The sequence below is a fragment of the Podarcis bocagei genome, assembly GCF_964188305.1.
Source record: "Podarcis bocagei genome assembly, chromosome: 4".
Taxonomy (NCBI): domain Eukaryota; kingdom Metazoa; phylum Chordata; class Lepidosauria; order Squamata; family Lacertidae; genus Podarcis; species Podarcis bocagei.
In genome coordinates this window covers 23,576,306-23,597,386 of record NC_138128.1, presented here as the reverse complement: position 1 = coordinate 23,597,386, position 21,081 = coordinate 23,576,306, and the positions used below count along the sequence as shown (strand labels likewise).

The window sequence follows — 21,081 nt, the reverse complement described above, 5'->3', positions numbered from 1 at the left end:
TTTTCCTATTATAAGTGCAGAATGAGTGTGGCATAATTGGCCATGTTTGCACAAAATACTGAGCTTGTTGTGCAGGAGCTGAGCCCTCCTGGTGTGTTCTTTTTTCATGAGTGGGTAACTAAACCACAAAGCGGCAAGCTTAGTGCGATATCTGAACCCAGAAGCATGGTTTGTTTCACCCTAGCAAACCATAATTGCTACCCAGGGTTAAACCAACTTTAGTTGTTAGCTTGGTGATCATGGTTTACTAGGGTTTCTTTTGCCCCTCATATGAAAGGAGGTGCAAAAGATAGTGTTTCAGACCGTGTGTACCAGACCATAACTTAAAAGCAAGCCTTTGTGGTTTGGCATTAGATCCTAATGTGGCTACTCTGCACCAATTTGCTGCCAAATATACGGAACAAAATACATGGAAAGCAGGGCTGGGCAAACAGGCCATACATTTAAAGCACACAATTTCCACAAATAATCCAGGGAACTGCAGGTTCTCCCTCACAAAGCTACAGTTCCCATCACTCTTAAACAGTCCCCAGGATTCTTTGGGGGGAAGTCATGTGATTTAAATGAATGGTGAGTGTGCAGCCCAAGGTTTGCATCATCTTCACCTTTATGACCATCGGAGATGGGTATCTAATAGATCCCAGAGAAATGTGGAAAAGCTTCTGTTGGAAAAGAAAGGGAAGCTATGATAAATCTTATAAATCCTAGGTAGGTTTTAATGACAAACTTTTTTGGCTTCTGTTTTTCCTTTCAACCCTTCCCTCCCACCCCAAGAAAAAACCCCAAAACTTTACATAGTTGAGTAAAGCAACACAATTGTTGCAATTGCATCAATTTAAACCATGGTTTGGAAAACCCACCAACCCTGATTCCAAACACTGGTGACATGGGTAATCTTGATGTTAACCATGGCTACCTGTGATGCAATTGTAATATCATGCCATGGTCAAAGGAAAACACAGAAGAGAAGGTGGGACAGAAAGGAAGAAAGTCTGTGACACACCATGATCAGAGGATCAGGAATGTCACATCTGCACTGGGCCTCTGTGCTTGGATCACCCGAGTTTCAAGGAATGTTTGAATGGGATACAGCCACTCCCCCTTTTCCTGATCATCCAGTGTTTGGTTTCTGTCACTAGATGCTGCTGCAGTACTGTTTATCTAGTCACAAATACAAGCACAATATCTTGGAACTTGGTGTTACCCTTAGAAATACCCTAGTATTTAATTAACTATGTATGACTGGGCAGGATTAAAACACTACAGCAGTGTGGTGTAGTGGTTAAGAGCGGTAGACTCATAATCTGGGGAACTGGGTTCACTTCCTCGCTCCTCCACATGCAGCTGCTGGGTGACCTTGGGATAGTCACACTTCTCTGAAGTCTCTCAGCCCCACTCACCTCACAGAGTGTTTGTTGTGAGGGAGGAAGGGAAAGGAGAATGTTAGCCGCTTTGAGACTCCTTCGGGTAGTGATAAAGGGGGATATCAAATCCAAACTCTCTAGTTCAATGAGATCAGATTCCACAGTCAGGCAACCAATGTGGGAAGACTGAACCTATATAATACTTAAGAGGATGTGCACTCAAAGGGTAAGGAAGATGTTTTATCAACTATTGGTTTCAAAACAGGCAGATATCCAATACTGATATATAGACATGTGAAACAAATCAACATGCTTCTCGGTTCATGTAAAACAAAGATGGACAACCAGTAGCCTTCCAGATGTTGCTGAACTACCACTCGCATGAGTCTCAACCAGTATGGTCAATTATCAGGGATGATGGGAGTTGTAGTTCAGCAACAACAACTCCAGAAGTTAGCCACCCCAATGTAAAAAGTCACTCTTTAGAGCTACAACTCAGCAATGGCAGACAGATCTGAAGTGCAGATTGAAACAAAGATAGCAAACAGAACACATGATTCAAAAGACAAGTGAGAGTCTCAGCACAAGAGAAGCAGGCCAGTGCTTTGGAAGCACAAATAGTAGTATGACTGAGGCCATTTTTCACACACACCCCCCAAAAAAACCAAATCAAATCCTGAAACCCAAACTTCACATCCTAATGCATATTTTAAGACATGCCACTGGCATGTCAGCTTTCTTTCCCTTCTGCCAATGAAGCAAGGCTTTCAAGTTTGCTACCTTTACTCCCCCCCCCCCAAAAAAATCTGAAATTTGTACTTGAAAATTCAAAACCTTTGTTTCAACATTTGGAATTCAAAATGTGTGTCCCTATCATCCCTTTCACTAGTGTAAAACAGCACTGCCTCGGTGTGCTTACTATTAGCATGATCACTCTCTAATAAATACAGGTGTATTTAATTTCTTTGATAAGAATGGTATCAATTAAAAAGCTGTGTGATTAGGTTGAAAGGAGGGAACATCGTGGAGATAATAAACCACTCTAAAATTCCTTAGAAGCAGCCAAATGATAGAGACAAAAGAGGGAAGAAACGTATTGAGTGCAGCATTTTGTGGTAATCAATAGCCATACCAAATTCTATTGTACAAGCATTTCAAATACAGGACATCAGGACCTCTTGCATTTTATGTCATGCAAACAACATTTTTTGTGTATAATTTCTTTTTTTAAAAAATGAGGGAAAAGACCAAGTACATAAAGTTTTACAACATCTATTTACATCAACTGTGATGGCAATGGACACATTAATTCATGTCAAGGCTCAAACAGTAGTGAAAAGAATACATTTCTGAGTCATTTAAATGCTAATGGCTACGTTGCTTACGGATCATCCTTCATTCTGTGAGAAAGCTTGTAAACAATGGAGATGTACATTTATACAATTTACAGTCTCAGGAGAAAATAGATTTCTGGTTTATCGTCTTCGCTTGGCTTGGTTTCTAAAAGAGAATCATCTGTATAAAACCGGTCATGGTACCCATAGCGCAATGATGTGCATGCACCCTCCGGAACCCCTCGGTCCACCAGATTGTCCGTATTGAAGTTATCCAGATAGCTTGCTATATAAGAGCCAGTGGAATGTCTGTTGATAATGTGAGGAGGTACAAGAGGCTTATTTCTAAGGACTACATCTGCTACATTACTGCTAGCGTTAGAAAGTTTCTGCTTATTGGCTTCCTGTCGCTCCCTGGCACGACTAGCAATGTTTCTCACTCTGCTCTGACTCCTGGATGACAGTTTTCTCACCAACATTTTAGGGCAATCGTCATCCTGCTTGTTACAAAATGACTGGCAGCTGTCCTCCTGATCAAAGGACACTAGCTTTCGTAACTGTTCCGTCAGGGAATCTGTAGCCTGTGGTTTCTTAGCCTTCAGAGCAGTCACCATCTTGTCTCTCATGCCAGATGTAATGAAACCTCTGCTGATATACTTGTACTTGCTTTCAAAATTGCACGAGATGTCTTCTGATGTTAAGTCTCCAAGGCTCTTGGATTTACAAGGACTTGGTTGTTTTTGAGCCGAGGGAGAAGGCAGAGAATTCTTAAGAGCAGGAGAGTTCTCCATGTTACCTGTTGGAGAGATGTTCAACAATTCATTTTGGGTGTCGGAAATGTGCAAATAATTATTGTACAAAAGATCAACACACTGATGTTCTGGGTAAGGAAGATATTGGTTCTTCTTGCTCCTGAACTTGAAGTCTTCAAGTAGGTTAGTGTTGGAGAGATGGTCGCTGGTTAGGTTTCTGCAGACTGAACTATCATAGCACAGAGTGTCCTGATTATGTTTAAGTTTCAGAGGAGAAGCAACTTGGCTCATATCTTCTCTCTTATATTCATAGGCAGTTATCAAGAGGTCCTGCAGCTCTCCATCAACTTCCATTAGGCTGCTGCCTGTAGAATTTACACAAGTGAAAGGGACAACTATTGTATGTTCTAAATCTGAGTTGTCAGAGATGCAAGAGTTGCTATTGCTAAGAGAGTTCCAGTTGGCTCCACACTTCCTTTTAGCGTTTGCACTTAGCCCAGGTGAAATGCAAGAAAACACTGGACAGGTATCTTCTGCAACATATTTTGCGTCCTTGCAAGGAGGTTTGCCAATTGATGCTTGGTGAGAGGCTGGAGAAAGAGAGGCCTCATGGATAATTGTGTACAGTGAACACTCTGTTGTCTGAGGGGTTGATATCATAGTAATTTTTTGTGCTGATCCGACTGGCGTTACACTAGGAGACTTGTGGTCAAAAGATGTATTCTGATCACTTGGAGACATATGTGGTACATGTGCAGGCTTCCTATTGTCAATCTTTTTGCTAATTCCAGGAGGACTTGGAACAACAGTCAAATTAGTTTGGTCATTTGTGACCTCAAACTGTCCTATCAGTGCTGAGACAGAACTGCCCACATCACTCTCATCTGCTAAAGAGACCTCACTGATCAGATGAGAAATGTCACTATCTTGTATGGCTGGTATAGAATGAAAGTCACGGACATCACTACAGGTAGGTGAAGATACATCAGGTAGTAGGGAATTGGTTATAGTACTATTTACTACTGCAGGAGATCTAATGCTAATTACTTCTTGATGTCTTGGAGAAAGAGAATTCCCAGCTACTGGTTCTCTCTCTTTGCAAAACAGAGCATCATTCAACATCTTTTGACCCATGCAACATATACCTTCATTCTTGTCCCTTTCAGGTTCCTCCTTTGGGTGAACAGACTCGCTGGAAAGATTACTTTTCCAATACTCCGTGGAAAAATAGGTTTCAGCTATCCCAATGGCAAAGTCTAGGCTTTCCGGCTTTTCATACACAGGTGAGCTCACATAAATGTCAGCTTCTATGGCCTCTCTTTTAAACGGAGATGCAAACTTTGCAAAAGAGAAATCTTTCTCAGGAGAAGAGGTGACCGCTTCTTTCAGGTGTGGTTGGTCCTCTTTGGTAGCTTTTTTACTTTTTGCTATATCAATTTAAAAACAAAACACAAAAACAGTGGTTAGGAAGATGCTCATCCACCTGTTTATGGCTACATTTTGTCTTGGAATAGGTAAATGGAGAATGTAAAAATTGATCACAATTGTGAAAGGACTTAATTATGGGATTGTGCAAGTTTAGTACAAATTATTCATGTGATATGAGGAAATGAGAAAATATATAGCACTTCATTGAAGCTTTTCTTTAATGTTTCATTACATCACTGCGGGCGTGATGTAATATTTGTTGCAAAGAATGTCAATGAGGTACCATAACCATTACCTTCAGCTGGGTTCCTATTCAGATTTGTACTATACAGAAGCATGGCAAACAAAGACAGAACAAAACAGCTCTGTTAAAACACCATCTGCAAACAAGAGGCATGCTTATCAAAATTCTTGAATTACACGTCCAAATCCTGGACTCCCATGCATAGTGGCCTCAGACAAGCATCTGGCTTTCATGAAAAGAAAGTGACTTTTCCTTTTCAGTTTCACTGGTACGTTTTGTTTCTCGCTATTTCTGCATATCTATAATTCTAGGAACTGAAGAGTGATGTCAGATTAAAACGCTTTCAAGACTGCCATGAAACAGGCTAATCTTCATCACTGTTGCATAACGTCTCGATGACACAGTAGGATCACAGATATTGGAATCTATTCATATGCAGACCTATTACCTCTAGAGTTAGTAAGGATATATAGGGACCTTTTCCAATTTCCTGTCTATGGATTTTTATTTTTATTTTTTAAAAGCACCTGACTGTTGGATAAGCAAAAAGAAGAGGGTTTGAACACAAGTTTGACCATGCCAATGTTTACAAGGGTCAAGGCCTCCCTTTATTTATTTATATTTAGAAAAACATAAGCTGCTTGATAATAAAAAATCTGCAAGCAATAAACATTAATATAAAATAATTATCAACAGTAAATGAATAAAATCAGCAAAATGTAAAAGCAAATAATAAATTAGATAACTGAATAGGCTCATTTCAATAAAATAAAAGGTTTTAGCAGGTGTCTAAAACAATATAGAGATGTCACTGATGCCACCACACTGAAATTTCAGCACCTAGCAGATGCAGAATGGACATCATGTGGCACTTAGAATCATAGAATCTTAGAGCTGGAAGGGGCCATGAGGGTCATCTAGTCCAACCCCCTGCAATGCAGGAATCTCAGCTAAAGCATCCTTGACAGATGGCCGTCCAACCTATGCTCAAAAACCTCCAAGGAAGCGCAAACGCCACAGATCAAAGTGGCTGTGGGCAAGGCAATTTGTCGAGTAAACTGGTCTCAAGCTATTAAGGACTTTATGTACTAATAGCAAAATCTTGAACCTGTTCCATTTACCAATGGGCAGCCTGTGCACACCTTTGAACAGAGGCACCATATTTTTTTCCCTCTATAAGACGCACTTTTCCCCTCCTAAAAATTAAGGGGAAATGTGTGTGTGTCTTATGGAGTGAGGGAATGCAGGCAGGAGGCTCTGCTCAGCGCTCCCTTTAACAAGCTGCTTGGAGCATGTGTGTGGCTCTTGGGGGCTTTTCCCCGAGGAGGGAGAAGGGCAGCACGGCTATTAGGGGAGCCTTAGCCACGCACGGCCTCTCCTGGGCAAGGGGAGGCTGCCCGTGGCTATCCCATAAGCCAGGACGCTGCACTGCGATCCCGCTGGCTGTCCTGGCTTATGGGATTCAGAATATATTTTTTCTTGTTTTCCTCTTCCAAAAACTAGGTGCATCTTATGGTCTGGTGCTTCTTATAGAGCGAAAAATATGGTATAATATGCTGGAGGTATCTTGCTCCTGTCAACAATCATGTGGCAGCGTTCTGAACCACCTGCAGCTACCAGGCCAACGGCAAACAAAGCCTCACAGAGAGTGCACTTTTGCCATTTCGTCTTGAAGGTATGAATACTTTTGACTATTGTGGTCAAGCTATCTTGCTCCAGGAATGGTCATCACAGTGGCATACTCACTGAAGGTAAAGGTAAAGGACCCCTGACAGTTCAGTCCAGTCGCAGACGACTCTGGGGTTGCAACGCTCATCTCCCTTTACAGGCCAAGGGAGCCGGCGTTTGTCCGCAGACAGTTTTTCCGGGTCATGTGGCCAGCATGACTAAGTCACTTCTGGCACAACGGAACACCAAAACCAGAGCAATGCACAGAAATGCCGTTTACCTTCCCACCGGAGCGGTACCTATTTATCTACTTGCACTTTTTGGGCGTGCTTTTGAATTGCTAGGTTGGCAGAAGCTGGGACCTAGCAACGGGAGCTCACCCCATCATGGGGATTTGAACCACCGACCTTCTGATCGGCAAGCCCAAGGAGCTCAGTGGCTTAGACCACAGCGCCACCCACGTCCCATAAAAACTAAAAACCACTAAAGCTGATAGAAATGCTGGTGTATTTCCAAGATATTCCTTACTCTTGCGTTTGTTGTAACTTTAAATGAGTAAGAAATAAGCAGAATCTAATCATTTATGGCTACTGCGGTTATCAGAGGTTAGATGTACCAGGAAAGAAAAATAAATAAAGCCCATTTGCTGTCCCACAGCCTGATACTGAATTTATTCTCGTATGGATAATTTAAGGTTCACCTATACCTATGCCTATGATATGTTGAAGATTTTCTCTCTGACACCACAGGCAATAGGATTTAGCACTTTTACATTAAATAAAAAATAGAAACAACATTCAGCAAGATTTCCTAGAAACTAGGTAAAAGTGCAACTATTACCAAAAAAATAATAATCAAGAGTCAGAATCCATGAAAGCTTGAATACATGTATATGTTTTTAAGAAGCATTTATGAGGCCTCTATAGAAGGAACTTACCAGAAATATTTTCAGTTTTGGTGGTGTCAGCAACAGGAGGTGCCTCCTGATCTGGTGATGGCAAGCCCACCAGATGATATTTGTCAACCGGCATGGAGATGGGACGTGCCTGCAAGCTTCTACTCGTACGCCTCAGGATCTCTTCCTTCTCTTTCAAATTGGTTGCCTCAGACACACTCTCCTTAAGCTCCGTCACTTCCTGAAACCCCATTTTGCTCTTCTTCCTGCCCTTTGCTGGCGCGCTGGCAGTGCGTCGGAGAATACGTTCCCCAATCGACCTTTTCCGAATGTAATTAGCGCTGTTTTCCACAGAATTATGCTTGGGGTTCTTGTGAAAGAGCCCTCGGAGCCCTATCAGTTGCTTGTTCTAAAAAAGGAGAATAGAGAACGGAAAGGAGGGAAATACTACCGGTTTTTGAAAATGTGGCCTATTCCACACAAAAACACATTTCTAAACAGCTGCTTGTGTACATTATCTGGGCGATGAATGGAGAAGAATCCCAAGCAAGCAAGCAAACAAAGTGATCAAGCCAAGCAAGTCCACACCTGGTCAACTGAGGAGAAAGCAGGCACTGCTTGCCATGAGTTCATGCATGTATGAGGGATTTCTCTCTGTCAGGAAGACAGCCTGCCATGATAACAGAGGAGTTTTATGAGAGGCCTCCTAATCACACATGACAAGCTTGTGAGAAATGTCCTGGGGTGAGAAGCTGCCCTGGGCCCAGGAGCATTTTATGACATGGGCCACTTCGAAGCAGCAGCAGCAGGCCAAGGTTTCAAACGCTTGATGGGAAATGAAGTGACACAGCGGTTAACGGATCATGCGGTTAGGGGTGTCTCCTTTAAAAAAAGGACGATCAGCGCCCAGCAAGTGCAGAAGTGGCATGCTAAATAAAAGCTACCTTTGTGGCTCCTAGAAAGTGCATTATTGTATAACTGGGGTTGAGGATTAAGGGACTCCACTGAAAGGCAAAGAAAGGCACAGAATGATGGGCTAAATTTCCATTAATTTGGTCACATTGAAAACAACAGGATACATCGTGTTTGTCACAGAATTATGGGTAGCCAACATGGCTCTCTCGGATGCTGTTGGATTCCATCAGACCTGGACATCTGGCTATCTACACATTTTAACTCTGCACTCTCCTCAGAACTAGAGACTGGTAAAGATCTTTGGCTTCTAAACACCCATTTATACATCACCTATTTAAAATAAGCCCTGAGACAATGTGCCAAAGTCCATGCAGCAACAATAAAGGAATCTCCACCAAGCAAGGATGAGCCAGGGAAAAGAGAGTTACTCAAAGCCACAAGACTTGAGTAACAAGGAACAAAAAGCAGCAGCCTCAAGCTCTAGGTAGACAGGGGAGAAACATAAAAGGGAAGGAAGGGCGTGCCATAAATCAACAGCAGCCATAAATTCACTGTACCAAACAAACACTGTTTTATTTGACAATAAACCACGTCTACCAAGCAAGGTGGATAAAGGGGTCTAACCTCAAAATTCCATTGTCTAAAATCTGGTTTAATGAGAATAGAGCGGGAACTATCTTGCAGTCCTGAAGGGCATCAAGTAATAGCTGGCAATTTTTATGGTTCCAATAGTAAACCTATAACAGGTACAGTAGGCCAGGCCCTCCAGATGTTCCTTGACACCAGCTCCCATCCACCCAAGCCAGTTGGGCAACAATCAGAGGTTGTGGGAGTTGTAGGCATCTATAATCATCAACAACATCTGGAGGGAAGTCTGCAGGAACTGCATGCCACAGTAAATCAAGTAAGCTCTAGCTCTCCTTACCCACGGAGAGTGAAAGACAAATTGATGATTTCAGATTATGAAGCTGTGAAGGTCAGAGATCACTTGTGCCTGACTCATAGCAGGTGTTCAGTTGTAACAATAAACCATGGTTATTGGTAGAGGAATGAGCCTAGGTGAGCCTTGGGTTAACTCGTTTGCCCACCTCTTCCTATGATTTAACCACAGTTTAGAATTACATTCAAACCCTAAACTGTGCTTAATCTAGGATTCACTGCGATAAGCCAGAACCATAAAACCAAGGTTCAAAGGGGACTTGTTTCAGTAAAACACAATTTAGATTAACCACAATTTGTGAAGGTTTTGATAAAATGGGGGGGGGGGGCGAACTGTGGGAAAACAGAAGCAAAAGCTTCAAGTCTCCTCTTTGTGGTTCCAATCGAGAAGGTGGAGGTTGTTTATTGTCACATCTAAATGCAGCTATTGGAAGAAAATCTATATTTGCTTGAGCAAATATACTTGTCTGGAGCTATTGGAAAAAGAGGATTTTGTCCTCTAATGTTGTAGCTAGATGACATGGCTCCCAGGCTTCTGTTACAGGCGTGCCCCCTCCTGTAAGGCAGACTAAGACTCTTAACCAGTCTGAGCTATCAGTGCTCACTAAATTGCATCCAGTTATTAATGGTGTGGCCTTCATTAAAATATATGAACATTTAAGCAAGAAGATAATAGACACTGGTGGGTTTTACCAGACTGGTGCCTAGTACTGGGAGGGAAAAAATCAAGTCCCCAAATCCCAACTTACTGATACAGTAATTGATATGAAAAATATTGATAGAAAAACTCCCTTTTCTCATTTTAAAAATCCTTTCTGTTAATTCACCACATTGCATTTCTCTGATTGTGTCACGATCTTATAAGGATTCTTGAACTGCTAGTAGCAAGCTGCCTTATATTCAGTCATGCCACGGGTTCACCTAGCTCAGTATTACATGCACGGACTGGCAGCAACTCTGCAGGCTTTGCCAGCCTAATCTAGAGATGGCAGGGGTTGAATCTGGGACTTTCTGCATGAAAAGCGTTGATTCTCCAGCTGAGCTACAACCCCTCAGCTATAAAAAATATTCATCCACATGAAAAAAAAGAAAAAACCACCCAAGGCAGAAATTATGAAAAAGCTTGATTCATGAAGATGACTTTTTGCCATTTTAAAACTTGGAGCAAGTTTGTAAATCTCCCATCTTCTGAAACAAAATAGAATAGCAGCAGCTTTTAATTAAGATGCATCCAAACTCAACCTCAAAAGAAAATCAATTACCTTTAAAAACTAAACCAAAACCCCAATTAAGACTGCTGCAATATATAACTATATTTAGTGCTTAGATGAGAAGCAAATGCCATAGAACCCTCTTCTCTCAGAAAAAAGTGAATTCCCGTTGAGGGTCGCTTCCCAGTCTTGCAAACCATTGAACTGGCTCCCCCAGTGATCGCAAACAGAGAGAAGGAGAATTAATTAATTTATTAGAGAAGCTGGAACATTACAGTTGGGGCAAGGCATGGGCCATCTTCAGGCCAATGACACACAGCAGTATCTAGGGGATAGGACTAACTAGCAAATTTTAGGTAAGCCCCTTTATATATTGAAGCCCATGGATTCCCACAGCTGAAGAGGGGCTACAGACACTGACTTTTAAATAATAATGTATACTTTGGAAGCATGGTAGTGAACTAAGCAACTCATTCATGGACGGTCAAAACAGGATATTGGACCAGATGGACTTTGAGCCTGATCCAGAAATACTGTTCTTATGCTTTTATGTTTGGGGTGGGGGTGGGAAGATATGGCAAACATTAGAGACAGGATTGCATACATTAAAAATGGGTAACTTGTTTTCTAATAATAATAAAAAAACCTGACGTTCCATTTACTGCTTCTTTTGTAATTTTACGCCATATTCTTTTAATATGCTACTTTTCTTCTGCCACCTGCGTGGAATAATGTTGGAAGTTGACCTGAGGGCTCCATTAGAGAAGAGGCATGGTATATTTCAGGGATGTCCAACAGGTCCATCGCGATCTACTGGTTGATTGGGGGGGTCTGTAGTTGATCGCAGTTGATCACTCAATCCAATGGGTAGATCACCGCCAGTTTTTTTTTAATAGTGGGAGTAGATCGCAATGTCTTGAAAGTTGGACATGCCTGGTATATTTTATTTCCCAGATTCATCACCGTTCATTATATGTTATGTTTCTCAACACAAGATTTTTTTAATTATTTAAATTAGTATTTATTAAATTAGTATACAGCCCTTCATCTGAAGATGACAGGGTTGTTCACGACATAAAAATATGAAACGGGAATGCAAAATACATAATGAAACAAAAACAAACCGATAACTACCGCTCCCATAAGCATATTTAAAGGGTTATAGAATGCTAATCAGACAAAGGCCTGGTTATAGAGAACCATTTTCACCTGGTGCTAAACCTATGTAATGAATGTGCCAGGTCAACTTCCCTGAGGAGAGCATTCCACAAATAGGGAGCCCGTTCTCATGTTGCCACCCTCTGGACCTCTCGTGGAGGAGACACATGAAGAAGGGCCTCAGATGGTGATTGCAGGGCCTGGGTTGGTTCATATGGAGAAAGGTGGCCCTTGGGGTCCTGAGAATAAAACCAACAAATCCTACAGTGTTTCTTCCAAACGGCAACAACTCCCCCTTACCTTTCCATAAATTTCATTGATTGTTACATGAACAAATATAGACGCTTCAGTCAGTCCCTCCAAATAAACATGACGGTAGCCTGGTGGAAGTGGAAACCAGCAATTAGTATTTGGTATGTCAAATGCTACCACACCAAGCTATGCATGTTAATATATGGCATACAGGCCTGCTTTAGGTGGCCAAGGATAAGACAAGACAATGATGAGGCTTGAGCTTATTCTACCTTCCCCTTTGTACACATGAGACATTAGGCAGAAAATGTGAAGTCTGTGCTTTTCAAGGTTGTAAAGGCACAAGCAATAATGGCTATGTCCACATCCCAGAGAAAAAGACTAGCCCAACTAGTCTAGGCGCAAATGTCTGCCTGAATGTCCAGGGACAGAAGGACTAAGAAAATGGCCGTCAAAGATATCAGTTGCAAGAATCCCCACTCAGTCCTGGTCACAAAGTCTGCCACGCATACTGACTTGACTCGGCTTCCTACTCTGATGTAGACTGCTGTTTTTCCTTGTTTGCCAATGCATATCCTTCTTTCCAACAAAACCCCACATCTCAAGCTTCATGAGCAGAAAAGAAACCTAGTTAGAGCCCCCGCCCTCCAATCCCACAAACTTACAGCACCAGCACTGGCTGAGACATGTTGTAATTTCACCCATAGTGCCAGCCTATCAAAGATAAATAAGCCGAGGCACTAACCAGGCATAAGGCTGCTGAAAGCGACAGTCCTTTGTCCAACAAAGTCTCGGCCAATTGGATCATGATCCCAGACAAGAAACCGAACCAATGCTATCTCAGGCATGTGGATGTTGAAAGTGAGAGTTTCTTCCCACACAGGATTAAACCCTGTAAGGAGCAGAGAATACAAGAAGTCAAGTGCAGGAAGAGAAACAAGTCATTTAAGTACCGTATTTTTCACCCTATTGGATGCTCCGGCCCATAGGACCCACCTAGATTTGGAGGGGGAGAATAAAGGAAATATTTTTTATTCCCCCCCCCACAGGCGCGGGGCCGGGAGCACAGGCAGCTCAGCGCGACCCTCGGGAGCCCAGTGCGGCTTCACGCCGGGCTCCGGAGGGTTGCGCGGAGCTGCGCCAAGCCCGGGAGTGCAGGCAGCTCTGCACGACCTTCGGGAGCCTGGCGTGGCTTCGCGCCGGGCTCCCGAGGGTTGCGCAGAGCTTCCTGAAGCCTGGAGAGCAAGAGGGGTCGGTGCACACCGACCGCTCTCGCTCTCCAGGCTTCAGCGAAAGCCTGTATTCGCCCCATAGGACGCACACACATTTCCCCTTCATTTTTGGAGGGGGAAAGGTGCGTCCTATAGGGCAAAAAATACGGTACTCTCCCTGTTAACAAACCACTGAATGAGTCTACGCTGAAAGCCCAAGCAGTAACTTACTTTGTGTTGGGTTATTCCAGCTCTGAGTCTAGTACCTGAAAATCACAGCATCCCCAAAGAATACAGAAATTGGCAATTCCTGTTATCCTGCCTTCCATTCAAAAATAGAGGTAATTTCACCTACCGGCTTAAAGCCTCATGAACACTGTAATAAAGTTTGTGCATTACAGTATATTTATCATCATCTTTTTTTAAGTTTATAAGCATGTTCCTTGACACTGGTGCCTGGCCAAATTGAGGCAAGAAAAACAGTGCAACGTGAGGCATTAAAGGTCAATTCACAAATTACACTACTTGCGAATTGCATTCTCTTTTACACTATGCAATTTTTTGAAATATGCTGTTACCCCATAATTGCTGTCAGTACCTACCAAGTATTATCATGAAGCATCACACACTGCCCTGCTGCTGTGCCTGAACAGGAGACCTCGTCACATGTCAGACATTTCCCACTCAACATGAGAAGGTTGTTGATATGAGTGGGTTTGACAATGCGCACTCATACATTAGGAGTGGTGCTTGTGTGCACAACCCATGGACATTTTGGAGCATTTCTGAGCTCGGGCAAAATCCTCTGCTCTCAGGTCAATTCTAGCAATAGGAGCCAAGATGAAATTTCAACTAGTCCATTCCCACAATGCTCAAAAACACTCCAGTAATTACCCAACTAACATAAAGAGGTTAAGTGCACAGTGTCAGTCTGCATGGAATGAGAAGTTGCATCCCCTTTCCCCCACAAATACAAAGGGGACATGATTGGAACCACAGTGGGACAGGGAGCGGACCAAATATTGGGGCCAAATAATGCCCAAGGCTGGCCCAGCCACAGGATGCCCAGTATTGACTATATGGAACTAGCCGACCTGACTGGGAGACTCCGAGATCAGAGAGAAAAGACAGTGGAAGATGATTGGAAGAAGTTTAAAGAATATTTGAAAAAATATGTTAATATTTAAATCTTAGAATGGCTTTGGAACTGGATATAGGCTGTAGCATTAGAAGTAGAATATAGTGTATTTTAATATAGTATTATTTGTAAGTGATAAGATGTGAAGATTTTTATGGTAAAAGTAAGCGTGATTAAAAAAAATGGTTAGAAATTATGATATATGTAAACTGCTAAAGATCAGGTAAAATGAAAATCAGATAGGGGGGACTTGGGGAAGCTCACCTAACAATGTTTAGAAAAAATAAGGATAAGACAATAATTTGTTTGTATTGTTTTTCTGTTTGTGTTGTTTAGTTGTGTTATAAAATGGAGAGAGAAAATTGGAGGAGGGGATGCCCAGTATTGATGCTATAGATTACTTCAACTCAAACAAACAAGAAATCCACTGACATGCTTCTTTCTCACCTTGTTTTAAATGTTCCCTGATAAAATGAATGAAATGCAATGACCAAGAAAAGGAGAAGTGACCTCTTTAAGTTGCTATTCCAACAGAAAAGAGAAAGTTGAAAGTTCAGGGGTGAAAATAAGGCCATCTACCAAAAGGTAGCTCCAAAGCTTGATAGAGCAGGAGGACAAGCAATTATTTCTTACCCTGACACTGGCAGTGATGAGGAAATCAATAGCCATTCAACGAATAACGTGACATTTTTGTTAGCTCTTCTGAATGGCTGTTTCTGAGTATTGTGTTAGCTAACACGAATTTTCAGTGCTGTCGCTTCTTGTCCATTGTGACAGAAATTCAGTAATTGCTTGGCCCTGCCCTCTTCCATAACTCTCGATAAGGGGGATTTTTTTTAACCCATTCTCTAACCTTCTCATTATCTACAGAATTTGAGCCTACTCTTTATAACAACTGTGGCTTGTCATTCATACTGTGATCATATCTGCTAAAACGAACATCAGATTCTGTCCAAATAACTTGTGCTTAGCGATAACTTAACCTTTGGGCAGTCCCTTTTGGAGGGCTCTGGTGAATCTTCACGAAGCAACACATTCAATTGTTTAATATCAATTAGTGGTAGCATGGGATATATATAAGACTCCAACTCATACTGGAAAACTGTGCTTGATATTCTGATTTCAAAAGCACTCATTGTTGCTGGCAGAAAGAACAAGCCAAATTTCACAACAAAGAAGTGCAAACCATAGATTCACAGATGGAGGCTTAGCCAAAATAGGAGGGAAAGAAGAACTGATACCAGGGGCAGAAGAATATAGGCAAAATGGCAAGTGTCTTGAATAATGGAAAAGTACTGAGATGATATAAAAATAATGCTAATCACATATGCCCAGTAGAAATGGGGAACTGAAATTGGCAGGAGATGAGAAATTGAATAGCTGAAGGAACATTATTAAGGCCACACTCATAACATACATTTAAAACAATATGATATCACCTTAAACAGTCATAGCTTTACCCAAAGAATTCTGGGAGCTGTGGTTTGTTAAGGTTTTTGAGACTTCTTAGGAGACCCCCATTCTCCTCACAAAGCTACATTTTCCAGAGCAGTTTTACAATCAATCCCTCCTGACAACACTTACAGCTTGCATATAACAAACATACATACAGCTTGCAGCCTCTTACCATTGTCATCCACCACCCTGGTCTGGTCTTTGCAGCAGTCGACCGGTAACCCAATAATTTCCACCTCAACAAATGGATCGATTATCTGCTTGAGACATTTTTGGAAACAGAAAATACACATCTCAAATAATTATTTCATCTTTCCAAAGCATGCCCACAAGACAGCAATTTTATAGACCTACCAGCAGAATATATTAGGTTACAATTTTTCCATTATATTAGATCACAACCAAGTAATTAAAAGCAAAAGTTGAGGTTTGAATTTGTTCAGAAGCCAAAATGTGGATTCATCTGTTGCAGTCTTGATAATTCTTTTATAGCAAGGGGCTGAGAGAGATCATTAGGATTCTGGAGACAAGCATAGGCTGTTTTCAGGCAATTTGGGGCTCAAGTCTAACACTCCCTCACAATGAGAATATTGTGGCCCACAGCTCTGTGCTTGATAACATTCTTAACATCACTAGCATTTGGGGTCCTCCTGATGTTGCTGGAACTACAACTCACACCATCCTTGACTGGCTGAGATAGATGGGAGTTGGATCCAGATAGCATCTGAAGGGTCACAGGTTCCTTAAATAACCTGTCAAAGAATCCTAAGACAGACTTCCCTTCCTGAGATCTTGCAGAGCCATAATCCAAGCTCTTATTTTTACTAATGGAAATTTGTTTCACTTGTCTGTTCTAAATATCAGCATGTTGCTTAAAATGTTTCTTTATGTTTGTTTGTTTTTCAAATTTCTATCTTGCCCTTCCTCCCACAGGAGTCCAGGAGAAAAGGAAGAAAGCAGTGCAATTAAACCTAAAATAAAAACATGTTTGGAACATCTAAAAACATTGAAAACACCTGAACACATCTCTGAAGACATAGGCTCACAGCTGAACAAGGTTTGCAGGAACAGTTTCTCTCAGCCACCAAACGCCTGGGAGAGCGGAAATGTTTTTAAACTCCTCCTGAATGTTAATGAGGGAGACAGATGCCCCCCAACAGGGAGGGCAGTCCACCAATTTTCTAACATGTACTTCACATTAAAGAGTTAAGTAGCTGCTTCATTGCACCACGCTGTCAAGAGGACAAATTTTATTAACGAACCTTTCCGTCCCTCCAGGGTGCAATCCAATGTGTCATGAAAGGTGAACAGAAAATGCAGTAATGAGGCCAAGTGTTGAGTAAACAGAAAAGGCGACTGTGTGAGCAGGGTGCCTTCTCTAGCTGCATTAACTCTATAGAGAAGAGATATGCCTGCGCTCATAAGCCCCCACCTTTGTATTTTGAACATTATGAAACCGTAAAGATACAAATTATTGCAAACTCCCAAGCCAGAAACTTTCAGGGAATATATCCCTAAATCATTAAACAGAAATGCATGGCGAATTTCACAATTTAGCCTTCAGCACAATGATAAATTAATAAGATGTTTATCCCACACTAAGATAGCAGCTGCAGGTGAATAAAATTCAGGCGTGCGCCACACATATCCTTAAGAAGTGCTGTAGGCAATGTGAACATCCATACTCAGAGACTGGAAAACCACAAAAGCTATCATCAACATTGTTTACCTCTCCTCTGTCTCCTAACACTGAGTCCGGAGGTTTCGGTAGCTGCTGCCCACTGATGATTTTGAGGAGAAGTTGCTTCTTAGGGAAAGCAGGCAGTGGATCTGTAGAATAGGGATTGAACGTCCCTAGAGGGTGCAAAGAGTACATAAGGGTACAGTCCTTCAGATAAGGAGTTATGCGTGTCTTATGCACTTCTAAATAAAAGCAGGCAGTCAACAAGTAACATACAAATTCAACTATGCAATGATCCCCACTCCCAAAATTTTCTTCTTCTTTTATTCTGGGCATGTGTTTGCCTGCCAATCTGGATGACTGCAGGTACTTCACATACATAATTCATTGGCTGTGGGCAGGGCTGGATTTAGGTCTGATGAGACCCTAAGCTACTGAAGGTAATGGGACCCTTTATATGCCCATCTGTCCTCTGTCAACAACAAATGGTCGCTGTTTTTTGTGTTGAATATAAGCTACAGTGGTACCTCAGGTTACATATGCTTCAGGTTACATACGCTTCAGGTTACAGATGCTGCTAACCCAGAAATATTACCTCGGGTTAAGAACTTTGCTTCAGGATGAGAACAGAAATCGTGCAGCAGCAGCAGGAGGCCCGATTAGCTAAAGCGGTGCTTCGGGTTAAGAACAGTTTCAGGTTAAGAACAGACCTCCAGAATGAATTAAGTTCTTAACCCGAGGTACCACTGTATATGGTAATTTATGGACCTAATAGGTATCTAAAGCCATTTGCACATAACAAATAGGAGCCTACACAACACAAAACACTCTTGCTGTATGTAGGTTTTATTTTATTTGTTTTTTATCTTATATTTTGGAAATGTACATCTAGTTGTTTCTTTCCTTTAAATTTTTTTGGGGCCCCCAAGAGACTGGGGCCCTAAGCAATAGCTTGTTTAGCTTATACATAAATCCGGCACTGGCCGTGCGATAAAAGATCAGATCTGTGTTAATCAGTTAATGCAATGGTTCTGCCATAAGTTTTATGCTTATTTTAGGCACTTCTACCCCACCCTTCAACAAGTCATGTCTTTTATCTCTATCAGCTTTGCCTGGAAATTTATCACTGTCAAAGGACTGTCGTTATTACCATTAATGAACATATTGCAGCCTGATTGTTGACAATAAAGATGGTGAGCCTGTGGCTCTCAAGATGTTGTTGGACTACATTTCCCAGCCAGTATGTTCAATGATCAAGTATAAAGGGAGTTGTAGTTCAACAATGTCTGATAGGCATAGCTTCCTCAATTTATAAAGCTCTAATAACACTAGAATATGGCAATCCATTGCACACAGAACGCCATGGGAAGTGGACCTAGAAATACCAAATGAAAACTGGATGGCTTTGTGGTCTGAGAGAGAAATCTGCTTCTGCAAAAATAAGGGAAGCCTCATTAAAACGTCTGCGTAGGCGGCATTATACACCGGTGAGGTTATCCTGAATATCTAAGGAAGTCAATCCCAATTGTTGCAGGGGATGCACAGTCAAAAGGTACATATTTCCATATGTGGTGGTGTTGTGACATCATCAAACGCTTCTGGAATGCTGTCTTCAAATAAATAAGCTTGATTGAAATGTCCCCTACACTAGCACTACTTGGGCTTAGGATCCCGTCTGCTCATGATTATCCTAAACATGACCTCTTAGCCTTTCTATCAACTCCTGCTCGTTTGGAGATAGCCAGATGTTGGAAAACCAGTGATGGGCTGAATGAACATTGATTCTTGGTGTAACAGAGTATGGTCAATAGCATTGGCTGAGAAACTAACATGCCAGGTGAGAGCGGCAAAGGGCAAACACAATCCATATTCCTCTTATAACCTGTGTCAAATGTTTATTGAATACATAAACAGATCAGACCATGGCAGGAATCCACCCAGCACTCATGGGAAATGTGGTGTGATCTCTTAGAGCAAACAAACGAAACTGTGTTAAACATGACAAGTTACTTGTTGTTTACTGTTGTAACAATTGTTTTCTCAAAATTTATCTTCTGTACCATGAAATAAATAAAAACAGTAGATATAGATATAGATATAGATATAGATATAGATATAGATTAGATATAGATATAGATATAGATATAGATATAGATATAGATATAGATATAAAAATATATATCTGGTAGGCCACAGGCCTCCCATCCTTATAATGCATGTATAATAGCATTACAGGATTAAAATGCATTGAATGGTACTACCTTTGCACATCTGCTGGGGTTTCAGGACGTATCCACAGTTGCCATTCATCCTGAACTTGGCTTGGTTCAACTGCATCACGCGCCCATCAGACTGATAGTTTAATGCCACTGTGAAATTAGCAATAGCTTGTGTTACTCATAAACTTCACATGCATCTAACAAAACCTTGTGTGGTTTCTGCTCATAAAGATAAACCCAGAGTTAAGTTAGTGGTGCTTCATCCCTACTGAAATCAAAGGGACCTAATAACTAACTTGGCTTGTTAATTTCAATGGAAACGAGATTCAACTTACAATTTTAACCATGTCTTCTCAGAGGTTAAGTCCTATTGAATTCAACGGGGCTTACTCTCGGGCAAGTGGGGTTAAGACTGCAGCCTAAGTTAACCTGGATCCTGCCCATAAAATAGTTTTGTACGCTTTCCCCCTCCCCATAATGCAATTGCCTTTGATTTTAAGCAGATAAATGGGATTTAATGAACAAAGTTTATATTTCTCTTGAAGGCTGCATTCCCTCTTGGGCAATCTGTTAGGAGCTACATGCTGATAGCATGTAGTACCAAAGTCAAAAGTTGGTGAGATCTGAACCAAAAGTGGACATACCTCCCCCCCCCCTTATTTCTATGCAACACCTCTTTTCTCTCTTTCCAACAACTCTCCTGTTCCTTCTGACATCCCTATTCTTTTCTGACACCCCCCCCCCTTTCCTTCTCTCTTGCCAGTTTTAAAAAATGCTTTGCTGCAGTCTGGTAAAACATCAGTATGGTGTAATTTCCTAACAATAGGGTTTCAAGCAACAGCAAATATCATTTCATAACTTTCTGACACTCTTCTCCCTTATCTTCCTCCCCATCTAGCAGGCAGCTGGGATAGGGACATCTGAAAAAATGGGGTGAAAGTAGATCAGTGGGCACCTGGATATTGTGTGCATATACCTCGCACATGTACACTGCAGCACTCACCTAGCTGGCAGCCCACGTTCCAATATGCCAAAGGGTTGAAGTTGCTGGAGTCAATCCGATATGCAGATGGGTAGATTCTGGTGAGCTGCTTCTGGTTATAAAGCATAAACTGCTCTGCCTTCTGTTGCACCACCTGGTGTGCTCTCGACTCGCTGAAGGATAACACATTCCCCACAGATCCTGCATGTTGAAAAGGAAAATAACCAAGGAAAAG

At 41.7% G+C, this 21,081-nt stretch overlaps 1 protein-coding gene across 10 annotated transcripts in view; it reads right to left on the bottom strand.

The window, feature by feature from the left end:
• Window positions 1-836: 836 nt before the first annotated feature.
• The window catches only part of PLCH1 (phospholipase C eta 1), a 160,195-nt gene continuing 139,950 nt past the window's right edge, over window positions 837-21,081 (bottom strand). For 6 of the 10 annotated variants that reach the window (XM_081189881.1, XM_081189883.1, XM_081189882.1 and 3 more), the window contains 9 exons: window positions 20,868-21,047; window positions 19,907-20,014; window positions 17,694-17,818; window positions 16,137-16,221; window positions 12,906-13,052; window positions 12,209-12,288; window positions 8,630-8,689; window positions 7,728-8,094; window positions 837-4,877 (listed from right to left, as the gene is read on the bottom strand). In XM_081189881.1, coding sequence (XP_081046007.1) covers window positions 2,809-4,877; window positions 7,728-8,094; window positions 8,630-8,689; window positions 12,209-12,288; window positions 12,906-13,052; window positions 16,137-16,221; window positions 17,694-17,818; window positions 19,907-20,014; window positions 20,868-21,047 — 3,221 coding nt within the window. In that variant the 3' untranslated portion in view covers window positions 837-2,808. Of the gene's footprint in view, window positions 4,878-5,173; window positions 5,203-7,727; window positions 8,095-8,629; window positions 8,690-12,208; window positions 12,289-12,905; window positions 13,053-16,136; window positions 16,222-17,693; window positions 17,819-19,906; window positions 20,015-20,867; window positions 21,048-21,081 lie in introns of all 10 variants that reach the window. The other 4 variants (XM_081189886.1, XM_081189885.1, XM_081189889.1 and 1 more) reach the window with 3 other exon arrangements.